Source organism: Spea bombifrons, chromosome 2 (genome assembly GCF_027358695.1).
Source record: "Spea bombifrons isolate aSpeBom1 chromosome 2, aSpeBom1.2.pri, whole genome shotgun sequence".
In the NCBI taxonomy this organism is placed as follows: domain Eukaryota; kingdom Metazoa; phylum Chordata; class Amphibia; order Anura; family Pelobatidae; genus Spea; species Spea bombifrons.
In genome coordinates this window covers 101960841-101980661 of record NC_071088.1, presented here as the reverse complement: position 1 = coordinate 101980661, position 19821 = coordinate 101960841, and the positions used below count along the sequence as shown (strand labels likewise).

At 36.4% G+C, this 19821-nt stretch overlaps 1 protein-coding gene across 1 annotated transcript; it reads right to left on the bottom strand.

Moving 5' to 3' along the window:
• Positions 1–14548: 14548 nt before the first annotated feature.
• KCTD12 (potassium channel tetramerization domain containing 12) lies at positions 14549–16344 on the bottom strand. The gene has a single exon (XM_053455403.1). It carries the CDS (start codon positions 16113–16115, stop codon positions 15147–15149), a length of 969 nt encoding a protein of 322 aa, XP_053311378.1. The 5' UTR covers positions 16116–16344; the 3' UTR covers positions 14549–15146.
• Positions 16345–19821: the final 3477 nt, after the last annotated feature.

Below are 19821 nucleotides of genomic sequence, written 5' to 3'. Positions count from 1 at the left end.
ACTGGTCCCTAGGAGGATTGGAGCCAACCATCTTCTCATCCTAGCCTCTGCGAAATGCCACTGGTTGAAGGTAATGCAGAGGCAGATATAGATCACAGTTGACCCATACTAACACCACCGTTTATTCTAACATTTTCAAAGAGATCTTGCTAAGATCTACAATAAACAGGAAAACAGATGCAAAAACATTGAGCTACTGCTTGTGACTAGGTCATCTTCTCATTTAAAATAACAAATGACTAACAAATGCACTCATCGTGTACGTAAAACATGTATGTTGTCTCCAGGGTCACAAATAATTGTTTACTTACTAAGGTTTATTGCAAATGTCAAACTATTACAACAATAATTGCTATAAAAAATATCTAATCGGTCAAAAATATGTGGATACTCAATAACAAAATATTTTAAATATACGGAATTGCATTTTTAGGTCACCCTGTTCTATAAATTAATATGTCATTGTGCTGAGGAGTACATTATTTTTACTTACAGAGCATTATGTTGTTTCACAGAATATATAAACAACCTTTTAGCTTTGGAATGCAATACGATTTCAAGAGTTATGGAACAGACCATCAACTGGCTTTGTTATTTTTGGCTTTGTTTTTGACACATTTGATGACTAATCTACATAATACCTAACAACAGTAATCACCATCCCTTTCTTGAAATCTGCCTGATAAGAAATCTTATCTTATTTCGCTAGAAATTCGAATACATTGCTTAATAAAATATTCCAAAATAGATTTTGAGTAATCTGATGTTTTTTGATGTTTATGCATGTAAACAAATCATATTCAAAAAGGTTTTATATTGAATTATTCCAAAACCATCATCATAACTTGCTGTCCAATTGTGTTCCAACTTCAGGTGACATGATTGTTCCTGCGGTGGAATCAAAGTGATTTCCATTTAGCCAGGTAGCCTAATGGGATTGTAAAATTCCTGCACCATTCTAGGGTGGCATAAAACAAATTGTCATGAAAAACTATTAGATTATTTCTGATTATATACTTACCTATAAAACAGCCTTATTCTTCAACGTTGTAACCACCATATTGAACCCATTGATAGCTATTTTGTCTTTGACCAAGGCATTCCAAGGAAGTAGACTATATTTGATTTACACAAATTTATAAGCATATTTCCACTGTTTATTTGCACATTATTGTGAATTCAGGGCTGTAGTATATACTCGTATACCTATACAACATTTTTAGGGCATCTCTCCTCCATAGACAAAATGTTTGACAGCTTGTAAAGTGTCTTGTTAGGTTGAATGCTGGGTTCCAATGAGAAATAATGAACAGACACAACTGGTTGGTAAATGTCAAGTTTATTAGTATTTCTATCATTTATCTACATATCTGTCTGTCAGAAATACCACAAACTTCTTCATGCAATATTTCTAAGTCAGCTGTAAAGGCTATTAGATATATTATAAAGCACTGCACAGCACATCTACACAGTCACTGGGGTATAGCAAATATAAAAAATAAAATGCTGTTTTTACCCTCCATCTTATTCGTATCCTTGGCAGCAAAAAGAGCGGTGGTCCTGCTACTTTATAGATCTCTGGTCAGACCTTGACTAGAGTATTGTGTATAGTTCTATAGACCATCCCCAGAAGGATATTGACATATTGGAGAGTGGTCAGTGGGGAGCTACCAAAATGGTAAATGGTTTTCTGGATTAAGAGAGAGAGAAAGCGGGGATATCTTATTGAAACATTTAAATATCTAAAGTAATAAAACACAGGAGAGTAGTTTATTTCATAGTAGCAGAAACATTAGAATAAAAGGTCATAATTTAAAGCTAGCGGGTCGGAGGCTTAGATGTACTGTAAGGAGGTTTTACTCAAAAGGAACAGCCTTCCATCAGAAGTGGTAGAGGCTAATACAGTGAGGGAATTTAGGAATATGGCTATCCCAAATCTAAGATGAGACCAATGAATGATTAAGGTTTGGGTCTGTCATATATATATATGTCATATATGCTGTCAGATTTTGTTTCTAACTAGTGAGGACATGCCCACTTCATGTAAAATCCATTTTCAGCTGTTTTCGGTGATAGACGTACTTAATACATTAGGCACACAGTTATTACATTGTATGAAAGCACAACTTTAATTAATGCTATGATGTGATCACATGCCTAAAGAAATAAGCTATTTGCAGCTGAGCCCCGGCTGAAGGAAGTGGAAAATCAGCTTTCCAAACTACTTCTCCCTAGACAACAAATCATTTATGATGTATGTGATTGCAGAGAAATGCCAGTTTATCTGATCATACTTCATGTCTTTTTAATATTTTTTAAGTATGCAAATCACTTATTAAATTCCACCACTACAGAGTAAACATATTGTTTTAGAAAAACAGTGTTTAACGTTTTTACTTAGCTATAAATGTTATTTTATCTGGTCATAAAAGAATACTTCATTCTTTTATACTTCATTCTGAATGCTGTGAGAATCCAATATTCTACCTTGCCAATACATTGAAAAAAACAGAAGGGATTGTCTACATTTTGTCAGCGACAATGAGGTCCTACAGGTCAGAGACTACAGCAGCATGAATAACAAATCTATATGTCAACCAGTAGGTCAAGGCAACAGAACTATATACCTATATAAAGATCATTTGCACCAGATGCAGCCAAAAGGATAAAGCAATCATGTTTAGTATTCCTGGAGCAACTGCAGCAGATTGTGATGCTTCAGCAACTACAGTGTATATTTGAAGGATAAGTAGTCTTCAAACATAGACCTTTTAAATGACTGGGTAACACACGCACGCACACACACACATATATACACTTTGAATCTTTGTAAATATTATATGATACACGAATATCAATGGAAAGTGAGATAATGTGTGTATGTGATATACCAATCTGCTGGACCTGCTTTCATATTTTCCCTGTATCGTGCTTATTCCTTATTTCCTGTATAGCGTAGTCATATGTGTAGGCCCTCACAGGTGCTATGTTCACCTCAATTATGACAACAGTTGTTATTTCATACTGCCCTTTATGTAGTGGTTTTATACAGTGTAAGGAGCAGTTTAATAAAGATCTTGGTCTATAGTGAGACATATCTCCTTTCTTAATTAGACCATTATAATACCTTCCACAGTGCTGATTTTCAGAAGGGTCACACAAGGCTGACAACCTTTTCTCCGTTTAGTGGTGCAGTTGGAGGATATCAGTATCTTTTATCTAATCCAAGAGGTTAATATGTGCCATTCGTGTTTTATTAGACCATAGCACACATGGAGCATCAGTTAGGAACTAGGAAACCTAAGCTCATGCAACATCTAGCAATTGCCTACACACGTGTAAGTTTTATTTTTGTTTTTTTTTTTTAGGAAATGCGCCCTGTTGAGGAGCATTTTTGCTTTGCTGCATTGTTACTATCATTTGAAATTTTAGCTCAAATAATGTGGGCCTCCTCGTTGTCTTGCTCAATTTGAGGTTCAGGGAGCAGCTTCAGGAGCAAACAAAATATTATCATGTTGGTTAAGTTTTGGACAACAATTCATGAAAAAGAGGATATTGAAAAGTGAAAGGTAACAACATGAATAGAGAATCGATATTGAATAATTTAATTAAACTGATCAATCAATGGGTTAATCTGATTGCCCTGGGGATGTATGTTTTGTTCCTTTGTTTGTGCAAAATTGGCTGTATGTTAAAGATCATATGATTTGTATTCATTTGGATCAATCAAGAAATGGAGATATTGGAAAGTTTTAAGACGCGAAGATAATGGAAGTAGAGTTTAAACCTGTCATGTGTGGCAATGTCAGTACCTATGTAATTAGAATACGGTGCTAAATAGTTTATTGATCTTCAAAACAGAAGACTAGATACATTGATGATCAGTGGAAGGGATGATAAGAGATTTATAAAATGTTCCACAACAGTCTGCAGTTGCTTCTCTCTGAACACCCTCTGTTTAACCTTAAGTTTTGAGTTTTAAGATCTATATCCATTTACGTGAAGTGGGAATTTCTGAATGTGTGAATCTTTAGGAGTTTGCTCAACATGTTTAATTCAGCTTGGGATATTTTAGTAACAATTTATACGGTGCTTTTATGGAAGACAAATGCACAAAGATAAATCATGTTGAACACATTAATATAATGCGTAAATACTTTAACCCCTATTTATAGTGTACTATATTGTCATGAATGTAGATTATCATACTGGAAAGATGTCGTTTGATTAATATTCTGGCTAAATCTTCAATAGTTTGTCAAATATTCATTTCACTTCCACCAGTTCCAAATTAATGCACATAATCAGTTCACATAAATCAAAACAGACTGAATGATTGCTAATGACTATTAATCGCAAATAAGATGACGCTAAAGGCATGAACTGAGAGCCTAGCTGTTGACTGACATACAGTTAAGAGTTTAATAATGTGCCTTCTTCCGAAGACGTTAATGGAAAATTCAAAGAGCTAATAATATGCAAGAGCTGAATGATGATGAAATTTAGAAGGCTTGAGAGCATTTGAGTTAATATGTAGTTTAAATGAGAACAAGGGAAGGTAGTGTGATATGACATTTACAGCATATACAAACACATCAAATTATTTAAAGGGGCTTACCAATGAAGAACTTTAATATACATTCTTTAACATATACTTAAGGAGAAACTGCAACTCCCATTGCGTCATTCGTTTTTGCACTACTTATGGCTGATTGTATAAAACTAAATTTTAAAGGAGACACCATTATTATATGAGTGAACGTGCATGATGATGGCTGGAATGTTAGGAGATTTACACCTCGTACAGTAAGGATCATGTGTAAAAGTAAAAGTGATGACTTGGTATTGGGTACAATGTACTGATTTAACCAAAACCTCCCACCCCATGTTTTCACTTTCAAATATATAGGCTTGCTGTTAAGTGATCAATAAAGACTAAGCACTGCAGCAAATATCCCTTTGTGGGATTGTGAAATTATCAAAACTAGAATTGCCTATCTGTCCTTCTTTCTTATCAGCCCCAGAGGGATATATCTATTATTTGTCTACCCTGTGTATACTGACATGTGGAGGCAGACATTTATTTCGCAAAGGCCCACTTATATACTAGAAAATTGCCTGGCATAGTTGGATTAATTTGTCTTTTGTGGTATTATGGCAGGAATACACTTGTTACTTTAAAATTAAGCACTTATATTGCATTATCACCAGTTTTTGCAAACTGTCATTTTTTAATTAAATACGATTCTATTTATCAACTAAATCAACAGCCATATGCCTTCTGGGATTCTTTGTACAGATCATATTTGATACTATTGATTCACACTAGCCATCTTCTGATGTAGCCACTGAGGGTTTATACCACAAAAGAAGTATCGTTTTAACACGATAATATTAACAATTCCCATAAGAGTATAATTTAAAATAAAGTCAAACTCATTTTAATGAACTTTTGAACAGCAACAAAAATTGATTTAATATGAAACTGTACATGTTAATGGAAATTCTTTTTATAGCCAATGATACATATTTATTTTAATAAAGCTGGCTATAGAAGATTAATTGCTGACTGAAAAACCTCAGAAAAATGTCCTTCATTTTTCCATCTTTGATCACTTACGTCAACTGAAAGACAAGAAACAAGTGCTAGTGAATTTAAAGAAATGTTTCAAATTGCAGAGAATGTGTGGGACCAATTAATCTTAATAAAATTGAATCTGTATTCCTAAGAGGTTTTCAATAATATATAATTATAAATATATATATATATATTATACTATAACTGAGCCTCTTGGCTATTCCATTTTGTTTTTCAGCAATTAACCTGTCACTCTAGCATGTTAGAAATAGTAATACTTTCTGTGCCCTTTTCATACATAAATAATATGGCAATCTACTAATATTTACTAATTTTAAAAATCAAGATATCAACAAGAATGAACACGGCTATTCCTTTGTAGAATTCTATAAGCCTACATAAATTAAAGCATATATATAAGCACAATTGGAAAGCATGCAATGAATGTAAACTGTATGTATATGTAATTTTTGAAGCGGTTATACACTGTATACCTTTTTGTCTTAAGGTCGTGTATTTTTCATGTTGTTATGACATCCAGTATATATCATTCTTTGTGTTTTGTCACTACAGAGAGATTGCAAAGCTGGGACCACTGGTGATCAATCACACGACCAAGACATGCCTAAGGGACCATCTTATTTTTGCATTGTAAGTCTCTTAGGGCAAGTATTTAACATACTTTAAAAATATTATTGAAGTTCTTCTGTAACATTTAAGGTTTAAAGCATTTTACTATTGATTATTTCTTGTTAAAGAGATATCACTATATTTTGTTTTTTCCTTTAAATCTCCATATATATGTGATTGGAAAGACAAGAGATCCCTTCACAATATTTTCCATGCTCCATTATAAAGTAGATACATATAGTACAGCACATGTACATTTCCATCTATTCAGCTTTAATTGTCCAGTAGACTTGTGCACGAGGTCTAAAATAATTTCAGCCAAAGTTTTCATTTTGTTTTTTACTAATTCATTTTCTGGCAATGCATTTAGAAATTTGAGGCCCAAAAACACATCTCTCTCTCTATGTCCCCAGTCCTTTATGTGCCCCTGTGACCTTCCCCCTGCCTTGTATTTGCCCGACCTGCTTACTTACTTTCTTCAGCCATTTTCTTATATCCACTGATTTCATGGCAGATGCAGAGACCATGCTGACAATGAGTGGGGAGTATATGAGACAGTGTCCTTCTGCATAGAAAAAACATCATAGGAGAAGAGGAAGGGTGTGCAGTGCATACACACAATGTCTGCAATCGAAGCTGCTCCAAATTATAATACAATACCTGCCTGTCTGTAGAGGTAAATTAATATACAAAAAAGAAAAAAATGGTTCTGCACTCAACTCGCAGGAAGCTGGGTGCTAGCAGGAAAAAGCCTAAACCCTCTTGAGGCACACACAACAAAGAAAAGGAATCCCAGCACTCCAACCAGCTTCCAATCTTTAGGATATTTTATTTAGAGAAACTTTGTCAAACATTTACTTTACTGATGGGTGATGGACATGTGGAACGGCCTCCCAGTTGAAGTAACTTGAGGTCCACAGAACCCCTGAGATCTTTATTATTCTTTTCCTCATCGTTGCACCTCTCTAATATCCGTTGGTGTTTTGGTTAAGATATTATTAAAAGTTTCATTTTAGAGTGATCTGAGATAAAAAAAAAAAAAATCAGTATAGATATCTCTAGATTGCAGTGATAAACGATAGCCTTCTTTCCTTTGGCTGTAGGTAACCTTTTGCAAACTGTCCTTGGTTGTTTTCTGTGAAGTTTGTGGGTTTGCTAATACTTAATAAGCATGCAGCACCTGTTAGATTGATTGGGCTCTGAATGCTTAACACATGTACCCACTTTGAACCTTAACCACATTTTCTGTGAATGCTGCCAAAAATTCTAATAATAGAAAAAGCTACATTTTGTAATTACTGGCAACCTGTGTGTGAGAGCAGAGATAACTCATCTATAGCATGCAAACGAAGGAAGGAATTTAACGAAATTTCAGCAGTTTTCGAATTCGTTTTCTCAATTCGTTTTGTGTCCAACATGTTTAGTTTGACTGTTAGACTACATGAATAGTATCTATCAACATTCTAGCCCACAGCCTATGCCTCGACATGGTTTATATAGAAAAAAACAAAGACAAGACTGCCATAGACCATTCCGCCTCAACTTGTAATTCACAGGGATGCACCGTAGTACAGGTTATTAAGCGGTTGAGCTTCTCGTATTTGTCTTTAATGATACTTAACCTTTGGGGATACCATGGGTTTCATCTCAAGCGAAAAGGTGAATCCAGACATGAACCTCCAGCATCTATTGTGCCTAGAGGGATAACCAACCATGCCCCTCTGATAAGGCCAATGTTATCCAATATAGTCTGGGGTTTGTTCCTTCATGCAGGGGACATTTGCCTCACATTTCGTTTATGGGCTGTCCTTTCAGCAGGATCAGATTTATATGATGATGGAGATTTTCCCTCTGTAAGAGAGCTAAAACACACCATGAGGAGCATCTCATATTAGTTTTGTATGATATTTCAATTCAAATTACACTGAAAGCATTAGTGTACCTGCTGACTAAACTTAATTGGACAAAACCCAGCCTAACACAGAGGCTAAACAATTTTAGAACAGAGCCATATCAATCACTCCTAATCTTAGGGAAACCCACTAGCAGCTTTTTTGTCTGTTTCTGTGGTAACTCACAGATGCAGTGCCTAGTACAAAAGTAGATGCAAATCTCAAGTGTGTTGTCACATAAGAGCAACTCTATTTGTCGCTAGCAAGGGGCTCCTCTGCCATCAACCAATGAAGGGCAGCTGCTCTTTATTGGTTGATCCTGGACGAGCCCCTGCCGCCATCAATAGAGTCGCTCCTACGGACCTTTAACTCATGATGCCAAAGCTAGTAGTCTCCCCAGGCCATGTTGCTCTGAGGTGTACCTTGCTCTACGCTTTGCCAGGGGGGCTAAAATCTTTGCCCCCATGAGGCCAGGTTGCTCAGAGCGGTTGTCTAAGACTCAGACAACAGGTCTGAGAAACTTGGCTTGGGAGGAAAGGGTATTTCAGTCACCGTGGCAGGGCAAAGTATCCCAGCCGGCGACCAATATAGTCGCTCTTACAGACTAAAAAAAAAAGAACACAAAGAAGGTACACAAATATTTGCCCAAAAAGAACACAGGAACGGGTAAATATTCATGGAATACGAAGGGTTTTTTTCTTCATGAAGACGAGCATGAAGACTTGGCCGGTGCCCAAGTCTAGTTTTCATGGCTGAGTAGGTGTACACAAGCCCATATCACTATGCACATATTTGAGGTTGTTGGCTCCTCATCAGTCTGGTTGCAGCTTGCTGTCCAGGGGTTAATGGGGAGGAGGTTTAATTGCACCTCCCCCAACACATTAATAAGGTTTTGGTAGCAGTATAAACTGCTTTGTGTGCCCACTATGTAGGAGGTGAGAGTAGGTTCTCACCCTATTGAGAGTGTACCTTGACGTGGCGGGTGAGCTTAATTATGCTTTGGCCAATTCATATAACCAAAACCTCTCATTTATATTATGTCTATATATTTGTTGCCAACTTTATTAGGGTAAGAACCGCAGATAGTTTTTGTTTCTTCCATATCACTATGTGCCAACTTGCATCTGGATTGCATTCAGTTTGGAAGAAGGCCTACCTACCCATGCACCTATCCATGCAAGAAAGTAAGTAAGCAGGTAGGCCAAGAGGGTGTGATAGAAATTTTACACAATACATTTCTTAGTTTAAGGTTGACATTTACAGGTAGCCTCCTCAAATCAGTGGGAAGTCACAACATTTTTTAACTAAACTAACTACTTTCATTTTATTTTTCTCAGAGGTGAGAGCCATTAGTAGAAGTTCGCCTTTCCCATAGGAGGCAGTAGGCCTTGGGGGACAGAAGTAACCTTAATACTCACTGATGAGCAAATGAGAGAGGGCTGGAGTGCAACTGGGCAGTATGAATAAATCTCGAGTGCATCTTTGCTTAGAATAAGTAGGGTCTAAAGCATGGTTATTATATATAGTTAAAGTAGTATTAAAACTTTATTATTAAATGATGATTCTTAACCTGTTGATTCTCCTTCCAGTAGAAAATGACTGGGGTGTCAAGCTCATATATGTGATGGTCAGGTGTAAACGTACTTTTGACTCTATAGTGTAGTTATATAGTTGTAGAAATAATGAGGTTAAAAAAGACATTAAAGTCCATTAAATCTAACTTTTCTAATACATCTCTGTCTATGTTGACCCTAATGAAAAAAAACATCTTTAATTGAATGCCAATTTTGCCTCAGAGTATACAAAATAATTCCTTTATGACTCTGGCAGCCAGATTCTAGATAATTGACTGCCCTCACTATAAAGTATGCCTCCCACTGTTTAAATGGAATCTTTTCCCCAACCTTAGATGACATTCCTGTAATTCCTGAACAATTACCCCGAAAAGCCTTTTATATATTTGAACATGGTTGTGAGATTGGTATTTAACTAGTCTAACCTCATTTAGTTTGTACATATCACTTATGCTTTTGCTTCCCAAGTGCATTAGTTCACACTTATCAGTGTGGAATAAATGCAATGTGGCTGCACCCTATGTTTTATATTTGTGTTAAAGTTTTAAAATAAACCACTTTGTGAAATACATTTTTTGGTGAAATTTGCTTTTTTGGACCTCACAATAGACCCTGAAAACTAGACTTGTGCAAATGGACTAAAAATAATTCAGAATTTTTGGACAATGCCCTTTTGATCCAGATGAAATTTATAGGTCCTTTTCCATTCTGAAATGAAATTAATTGTTACTCACATTATCTTATGCTCTGTTACACTCTCATTCACTCTCTATCTCATTCTCTCATTCACTCTCACAGCACACCTCACGGGGAGAGCCTCTGCCCTGTTCCTCCAATCGCTGCCAGTTTGAGTGACACTTTTCCTTGCTAAGTGAATCTAATAAGTTACTTAAAACATTTGGAGCACAAATACCTTTTCGCAGTACCGGACTGGGGCAGTAAAGTCAGCCCTGGCATGTTAAAGTCAACAGTCGATCTTGGAGTTACACTGTTTTTTCATGGAAAATTCTTATATAAAAAGCATACTATGTTGGAATATTAGCATAAAATGACTACATTATCCATTAACTTTGGTGGAAAATTGTAAAGGACAGCATCTATAAATACAAAACTCTTTATCATAGAGCTCCTGGCTGCACAGCTTTATCATAATCAGAATGGTGGCAGGTTAACCTCGGGATTCCAAATGTAATTGTCTTCAGTGTTTATAGTTTCTCTCCTCTTGAAGCTTCCAATCCTCATGGCAATGCAGCTGATCTAATAGGGTCTAAAAAAAACATTAGCACGTCAAGCACAGTGCAAATCAACATCATGATGATTAATTTTCACTAGCAATTTGTAATGCATTGGGCTTAATCTAAAGTTGTTTATCTTTGTCTTCTACACCACAAGGATAATATGACAAGCAGGGTGGAAATATATACAATCACTGGTGATTTTTTTTTAAATGTCATATATCTATCCTATTGCCATTCCCCCTAACAATACTGTATTTGTGATGTCGACCAAGGTGGTAATAATTAGAATCAAAACTATGTTATCCAGCTGCTAGCTAAAAAAAAGTTATAATTCTGCTAAAATGATCAATTGTATAAGTAGAATTTAAAAGATGAAGGTAAAATAAAACCTTAAGTTATCTAAATAGTGTATGAAAGTCGCATGATAAGTATTGAATTGACAACACACAGTGCAAAAACCAGAAGAGGCAGTCCAGTGTCTAGAACAGGAATTATTTGATCTTGTTGTAATTCAGTACTTTTTTGGTTTTTTTCGTACGGGAAAGAGGAATTAACTGTTTCCAGATTGTGCTTGACATGAAATGACCACCATATTATAATGTTTATGAGTAATGTACAACCCCCAAATAACTGTAGGTGAGATGTGTTTGTTAAAAATTGCTTTATTTAAATCATCAACACACAATCTAATATATGGACCTTTATTGTCGCTGTTTTTACAAATGTAACATAGCCCAATCATAAGTATATCAAATATACTGTACTTTCCGCTCTATGCTGTAAAAACGTCGATATTTCTTGGGCTTGCACACAAAGAAGATACCATATACCACACTGTTACAATTTCCAATACTAAAAATTATATAGTCAGATGCAACTAAATCTATATATTCTCCATGTGTATGTTTTATATATATATACATATATACTCTATATGAATAAAAAAAATGGACAATTCCTATAATTCAAATAAAATTAATGTCAAATACACATATACAAAGGGCTGATTCTTGTACTACCTTCAAAAGAAGCAAGCAATCCCTTCAAAACTTAACCGCCTGTCTATTTTTTCTTCTATAGCGGCATTATTGCAATATACAAAGCAAGTTTAATAAGAAAAATATGTGAGTGAGGGCATCATAGCTGGGATGTTCATTCCTGTTCTACATCACAGGCCTGACTTGACTTAATGCCACGTGGACCAGTGCCAGATGGGACATCCACATACTTTTATTGGTGTTGTTGTTAAACGTCCGACTCCCGGATGGATACGCATGTCCTTATGCTGCAAAAGCATACGTGTTGACCTTAAAGTGCCAGAACTGATTTAAAGTCTGGTACTGCTACAGTTACACCAAGTATATCTCCAACAGGGTTAGCTGTCTAGATTTTAAGGAACTACAGCCATCAAGGGGTGGGTTGTAGATGAATTAATGAAGGTTTAATTTCTCTGATCCACAGCATTCCAGCATATTGCCTCCTCCAGTTAATTTACACTCTAAGAAACGCTTGTAAAAATATATATTCAATAAGGTGGCATGTAGTTTAAACAAGCCTCCTAACTGACAACGACAAGATTATGATTGAAGTCATGAAGTGGTAGGAGAGACATATGTTGACCTAACGGTGGTTGGTTGCATTGAGACTTATTCAAAAAGCCCTTAGTGGTATGGTATTTTCCCAAAAGAGAAAATCATACAGTTTCTTTTCACTTATAAGAGCTGATTATATTTCACCAGGCATTGATCAATCATTATTAAGTAGCGGTGTTGCTGCTGTGGCCAGGTTGGAGTAGGCATTAATGAAATGACCTAATGTTAAAAAGGCAGAATTCATCATAATCAAAATTCACAGAGTCCAAAGACTGATAAAATGTATCTAAGATGAGATGGTTTTGGTTTCGTCGTATTGTATGGTTTAATTGTATTGTATATTCTAACACAATTATTGCTCAAGTGACATAATGTCAGATATATGAAAATAGAAAAATTAAAATGTCATATATAAAAACCCTGGAGGCTGATGACATGATGGCAGTTGAGGGACACTTTCATTGCTTGAAGTGACATAGCTAATGGTTTAATTACATAATATAACTGTGTCACTAGTTTACTGCAAATATATATATATATATATATATATATATATCATTCACTGTTATGTATTCTTTGGTGAAGCCGTGTGTTTTGCCTGAATAGTCCTAACTACAATACATTAATTTGCTGATTGTGTACTAAGTTAGTTAGTCTAGGTCATAGGGCTCTTACTACTTTTTATCTTAATATTAATTACAAAAATATCACCATGGGAGTCCTGTTTAAAATGCGTCCACATAAAAAGTGGTTTTATTATCATAGAAACCAGTAATATCTCGCTGTTGATTGCACTAGACTGCTGGTTCCTATGGTGAAAGACCACTTTTAAACTTTACACCAGAAACTATTTCTTATATATCCAAAATGTTTAATACAGCTCAAAAAAACTCTGGCAAGATTCAGCCCTCAAAGGTTGGGCTTGAGACCTTTGTTCTGTGTAATCCAGCAAACAAAACATGAATCTAAAGGCATTGAAATCAGAGGACATTTCAAGGAGGGAAACCACTTTTAGTTCTTCCGTTTTCGTTCTTGTACTATCCACTACAGAGTTTAAATGATGTCATTTAGAATATAGGGTATCTGGGAAAGTGTCTGCATAAGGTTTTTACATAAGGACTCAAAAACACTCCTGCTATTCACACCTTAGTAAACAAATTCTAAATATTTCACAACATCGAAGTGTGTAAAGAGTGCATCGAGAATTGTTTAAATTCTTTGACTGCCAGATGAGTACACATCGCATCAGATATGTCTGTGTTTTTCATTCAGCAGTAAAGCAAGCATAAATCTTATTAACCCCATGACGTTCCAGCTTATGGTGTAAACTTTTTTTTTAGTATAGTAAAATATGACGCTCTTAATGGACTACATCTCCCAACCATAAGCCACTTGCTGTCATGAACATTTTAGTCTAAAAAACTGCAGTAGGTCCTAATTCAATCACAGCCTGCTCAAGACATTTCACTGTCACACACCGGCTAAAGGCTTTTTTCATTCTTGCCATTATACTTTAAAACTCCCCTACTCGTTAAGAAATGTTGATTGTGATCAGAGACAAGAATCACAATCTAAAATATAGTTTAAGATGACAATCACTGAAATCAGTTGGTTCTTCATTTTCTGGCTATCATCCACCAGGGAAACACATGGTGCTTAGCAATTATAAAAGAAAGAGATGGACATTAAATGAACCTTTACAATATTTCACAGAACCGTCAAAGGTGACCGACCAAAAAGAGCCATTGTTATTTCAGGAGCTTTCTGAGACAAGGCAGCCAATAAAGCAATACTAGCTGTGACAGCTAATCATAAAACCTCATCTGACCTGAAAAAAATAAATCCAATTTATCTAAATAATTTTTACTATCGACACAATCAAAGGCAATTTGCAGGAATTAGAAAAATCGATTTAAATATAAATGTGTTTTTGTAATGACTATTTTACCATTAAAAATGAGAACACACATTATAATGTAAAACTAGAAAATATGGAAGTCATAGACATGTATATTTAACTCTACCAGCAAATGCAACATTGTGATATGTTTAAGGGTGATTTTATTATAGGTTGTTAATGAAGCTATACAAGGTGCAACTAACATCTTGGCATCTCTAGCAATGGCTTGAATTTTATTAAAGATGACGATACTTATCTTTACAGTGCCGGCTTTATGACAGACATTTAAACATTTGGAGCAAGATAAGAAATTACGGTGTTTTTTTCATTTAAATTGGAGATCTCCACAACAATAGAAAAAAAAATATGCCATTAAGGGTGATTTGGCAAGCTCCATACAGCCAAATTCAAGCAGGAAGGAGTTAACATTCAATATATTTTGTCTCTTTTGATTGGTTCATGAAAAAGTGTTGTTTGGGTTTAGTAATATCGTTCCTGTGTTGCAATCTGTCATTTTACTAAACAACCTAAAAGCAGATGTTAGTATGATTCTATTATTAATACTTTTTAAAGATGTACTCGTGTCCCGGGAGTGTCTCGCCAGTTTGTTTAAGAGTCCAGGAACAGAGACAATCCACCAGTTCTATGCACATATAATATTAAAGTGAACTTTTTTTTTCTTCAAAGGGGAACTGGGATTTGAAGGAATGATTCTTTCCTTTGTGGATTTTGTGGCTTGATTTTAGTCCCTGCAAAACACATACTCAGTATAGCTTGTCCAGACTTTGTCCTCGCTCTGGTCATTGCTGGCAAAAGCACAGGTCCCAGTGGAGCTGCATGCCACCATGTGGAAACCAGCTTCAGACAGCTTGTCAAAAGCCTGTTCCAGAAAATTGAACTTGAGGTAGTACCTGGAAGTGTACCTCTCTGGAGGCCTGTCGGGATCCCTGCTTTCATTTAAGGTCTCTCCAAAAACTTCTTTGGCCAGGGATGTTTTTCCACAGACAGTGATGCGGGCCACCCTTCTAAACTTGGCATCTGCTTGTGCCTCCCGTCCAATTGTATAGGAACCTCGATAGCCGACAGTTATATACCCAGATCTTCTTCCTTCCAAAGACTGTGAAGGGGTGAGACGTGGGACGGAGGCTGGACTGCAAGAAGAGGAAGCATTGAAGCGGTATGGATCTAATGTTGGGGATGGAACCCCAGCAGCTGGTGAAGTTGAGGCTGGAATGATGCCTGTGTCTATGTCTGGATCTTGAATATTAGCTGGGGTAAGAAGCAAAGGTGGTTCTTCTCCACCAATAGAGCTCTCTTTACTGACACGCAGAGGGTTCAGACGCTTCACAAGTTCAGGCAACTGAAAGTGCTCAGCTTCCCTCTGTAGGCGACTTCTTTCTGGGAAGTAGTCTGGTAATACCAACTGCAAGTCTCTCAGGTAATCCAAGACATAACGAAATAAGAAACCATCACGGTCAAGAAAGAAGCGGCCCTTACTGTCCCGTGCCAATTCCCCAGGTTTCTGCTGGGAGAACATACGCCAGAGAAGAGAATCTGGTACGGACACAAGAGTCGTATGACGGGTCACATATACTTGCCCCCCAACATTTAGCTCCACAATTTCGGGAAACAAAGAGTCCAAGACTTTGCCTCCAGCACAGCCACCACCTCCTCCATTGGGTAATCCACGGGCTGTATCAGGTAAAGCCATCAAGGCTGAGAGACGGCAGACCTCTCAGAATTAATTCAACCCTCTAAAAAAATATGAAGTAATAAAAAAGAGAAAAGCAGATAGTAATTTAAAGGGGAAGGTGGAAAGGTGGATGAATTTTTCTCTCAGCCAAGTACAGCTTCAGCGTGCTGCCTGTCTTGGGTGCTTTTGCTGTTCAGTTAGGACAGCAAGCCGCAGCAGATTTTTTTGTTTCCTTCCTCCCTGCGTTTCTGATTGAGGGAGCTGGCAGGGACTGTGTTTTATGTAGAAATGCACACTGGAGGCGTGGGAGGGAGGAGGGGAGGAGAGTGAAGGAAAGCACAAAGACAGCTGATCACATACAAAAAAGGGATTGCATGCAGTACAGTATGTGCATGCCTTGCAGATGTAACCACGAATGTTTGCCATTCAACAACACAAGCAATGGTGTATTGTATACCGTGCATCCTTCCCTGCTCAGCCATGCAGGACATAACATTACATAACATGACCAGGCAAACATAATGTCTAACCGTATCTTAGGAGATTGCAATGTTAACCTTTCATTGAACACAAAGGGATCCCTGCAAATATTTGGGAACTTCTCAACATTGGACTTTTTTCAGTAAAGAAATAAAATTGTAAAACTAATCTGACTAAAAAGACAGTTAACATGAGCATTTAGGACACTGAGGTCCTTTCTCCAAGGATTGATAGCTGAAACAGATTGACACACGGAAGTATGATAACAAAAATCAGAAAACGAAACAGCAGAGAAAAATGGTGGCGGTTAACTAACGGGAGTATAGAGTCTACATAAGTCAAAAGATTGGCATTTAATCAAGGCAGTGGCGGCAAGAAAATCTTAATTAACATAGGGGTGTGAAGTGTCTAGAAGATACATGATACAGAGTGTCACATATGTCAAAAATCTAAATTGTTTGCTGGCCTCCACATTTTGGATTCCTGTTTTCCTGAAGTCCCTATTGTATTTACTCTTTTTAATTATCTTTCTATTGCCGCTCATCATTTTTGGCAGGATTGGCAGTAACAGGATTATATGCATTATACAAATTTTAATCCTCAACTAACTCAAATAAACACGCCATTTAGAGTTTATCCAACGTACAGTTAGACTAATATAAATATTTTTAAATAATAATGTGTGTGGATATCCATACTGTCAAAGGCAGGTAGGAAACGAGTTTGTATATTCCTAATAATGTTTCCAGAGTTGAGTTAAGATTCCTAATGTGGAAATACAAATAAGGTCACATGAGATATTTTATGTATGAATGTGTGCTGCACTGTTTTGGTGTGCAAGGATGGTATTAACCATCGCTAAATGAACGGGGAAAAAATCTAAATAAAGTTATCAAATTCAAAACTGAAAAAATGGTCCTTACACAGCACATTGGTAAGTGAGCCCTAGCACCCTGCATCAGCCAACCAATTCTTGTTTGCATTGTAGTATCACCCACATAAGAGGTGGCCAAGTACAACTATCCTTCTAATGTGACAGTTTCACTTATATTGATTGACGGGGGGCGTCAAAAATGTTCATATTATACAATTACAGCTTCTTTTTATTATAAAACTTAAACCTGTGTATATTTTATCACTGGGAGAGTAGCTTCAATAACACAGATTCCATTTCTCCGCTAACCTCATCTAAGATACATGTCAAAAAAAAAAAATTGTGAATTTACCTTTTAATTTTGCAAGTTTTTTTACAGGATAGGTGCCACTGCAAAAAAAAATAAAAAATCCAATTTATATTCAGTAATGTCAACCAGAGAACAGTAATATACCATATGCAGCTGTCATTCTGTGATAAAGGTCTTTCTGTTGTTGTCTCAGAATAAAATCATTTCAATTACTGATTTTTCTAATCTTCCTCTATGTGGCCAGCATGCCCCTAGGCCATTGTCAAGGTTGCAACATTTTTTCCATGACATAAAAATTTAAGGTTGCTCATACAGAGTGCTACCAAGAGACAGATTTCTGTGGTCACCAGGTCTGAGAGGGGGCATCTAATAGGGGCAAATGTCCTGTTAGGTGATCATACTCCTTAGTGTGCCATTGCTCAATAGGCTGGTTACGAGGCAGATCTCTGGTCTCCCCAAAGCACCAATTTACACTATGAAGGCCTGTTCTTAGCTTTAACACTGTTCCTTATGTAAAATACTTCTCTGATCGCCAGTTGAATTTTGAAGAGGCAACTGCATAGTACTAAAACTGAATAGATTGTTTTGGCTCCTGCGTTTGTTATCACTCACTCAAGAGCAGGGCCACCCTTTTGTGCGTGGAGTACGTTAAATACAAACTTATGTTTATGTATAAACAGAGATGTTTGCTAAGCTTTTCTGCATATGTACCTATGTATCTGGGCAACCTGTATTCCCAACTGTCTGTCTTAATCTATACAGTTTCTGATGGTAAATTGAATTTCTAGAAATATTCAATCAATAGCAAAAGTACAGTTCTTTATTAGAAAGCTTGTCTTTAAATAAACCCAGTTAGAATCAGACATTGGCCATTGGTCCTTGGCCTGCCATTACTTGACACAGTCTGATGCATCTACATGTCCTATATATATGGTCTAATAGTTCACCAAAGAACAATCTTTACCGTGTTAGAAAATGTTATTACTACTAACGCTAAAAATATTCAGAGAAGGGTTGTGTTTTGCATTCATTAACCAAGTTGTTGAGTACAGTAACAAAACAGTGAAAAACTACATTTTTTTCTGCAAGTATTTTTTCTGCAATGTATTTGCTTTCAAAACAAGTTTTGTAATCAGGAAAAATAAACTGCTGACTAATCCATTGTTTGTGTGTGTGTGTGGGTGGCTTACTTCTACTTATGTAAGATAGATTGAAAATAAACTTTTTAATGCATATTTTTGTTTTTCATTAAAATAACTAGTAATATAAATACTTGTGCATTTAAAAAAACAAACACTTTCTTATCAGTTAACCCCTTAATGATAAAGCCTGTACATGTGAGGGCTCACAATGTCCTTAAGGGGTTAAGAAGGGAAGGAGGTGTGTAATGAATAGAAAATAATATAAAAAATGTACAGCGTGCATTACAGTTGTTTCAAAAATGCTTGCAAAACAAATTGAATTTTTTATCTCCATTAAAGTAAATATGAATTTATTTAATAATTAATTTTATAATATAGACAGACAGGCAGGCAGAAGATCAAGGTCATGGTTGTGTTTATTAGAATTATGTCCAAGGTATAGTCAAGTTATGACAAAGTTTATCATAACAAATGACAAAAGCAAATTATCTGAGCATAATATGGATCGATAGTGCCACCTAGTGTTAAAGGGAGAAAGGTCAGAGCCAGCAGAACATTACTGTAAAATATAGATAATAATTAGACTTGTGCATTCATACTCGGGCGAACATGAAAACGAACACAAAAAGGGTGTGTTTTCGTTGCTCAGCCCGAATACCGAACATACGAACATGGCGGCGGCAAAACATAGATGAAGACACACAACACGAAGAATCTTCATGTTCGTCTTTGCCTACTAATCTCCCTGGTCCTTCCCCATGTAGCCTACCTTATCTACGCAGCCTCGCAGGGGTTGATGGGAGTGGAAATCCGTAGGTTCGCTGTCAGGGGTTAACTTGGTGCAACTTGGCCGGCAGTTAAAAGTCCGTACGAACGACCAATAAAGTCACTTGTACAGACCTTTAACTGTTGGAGCAA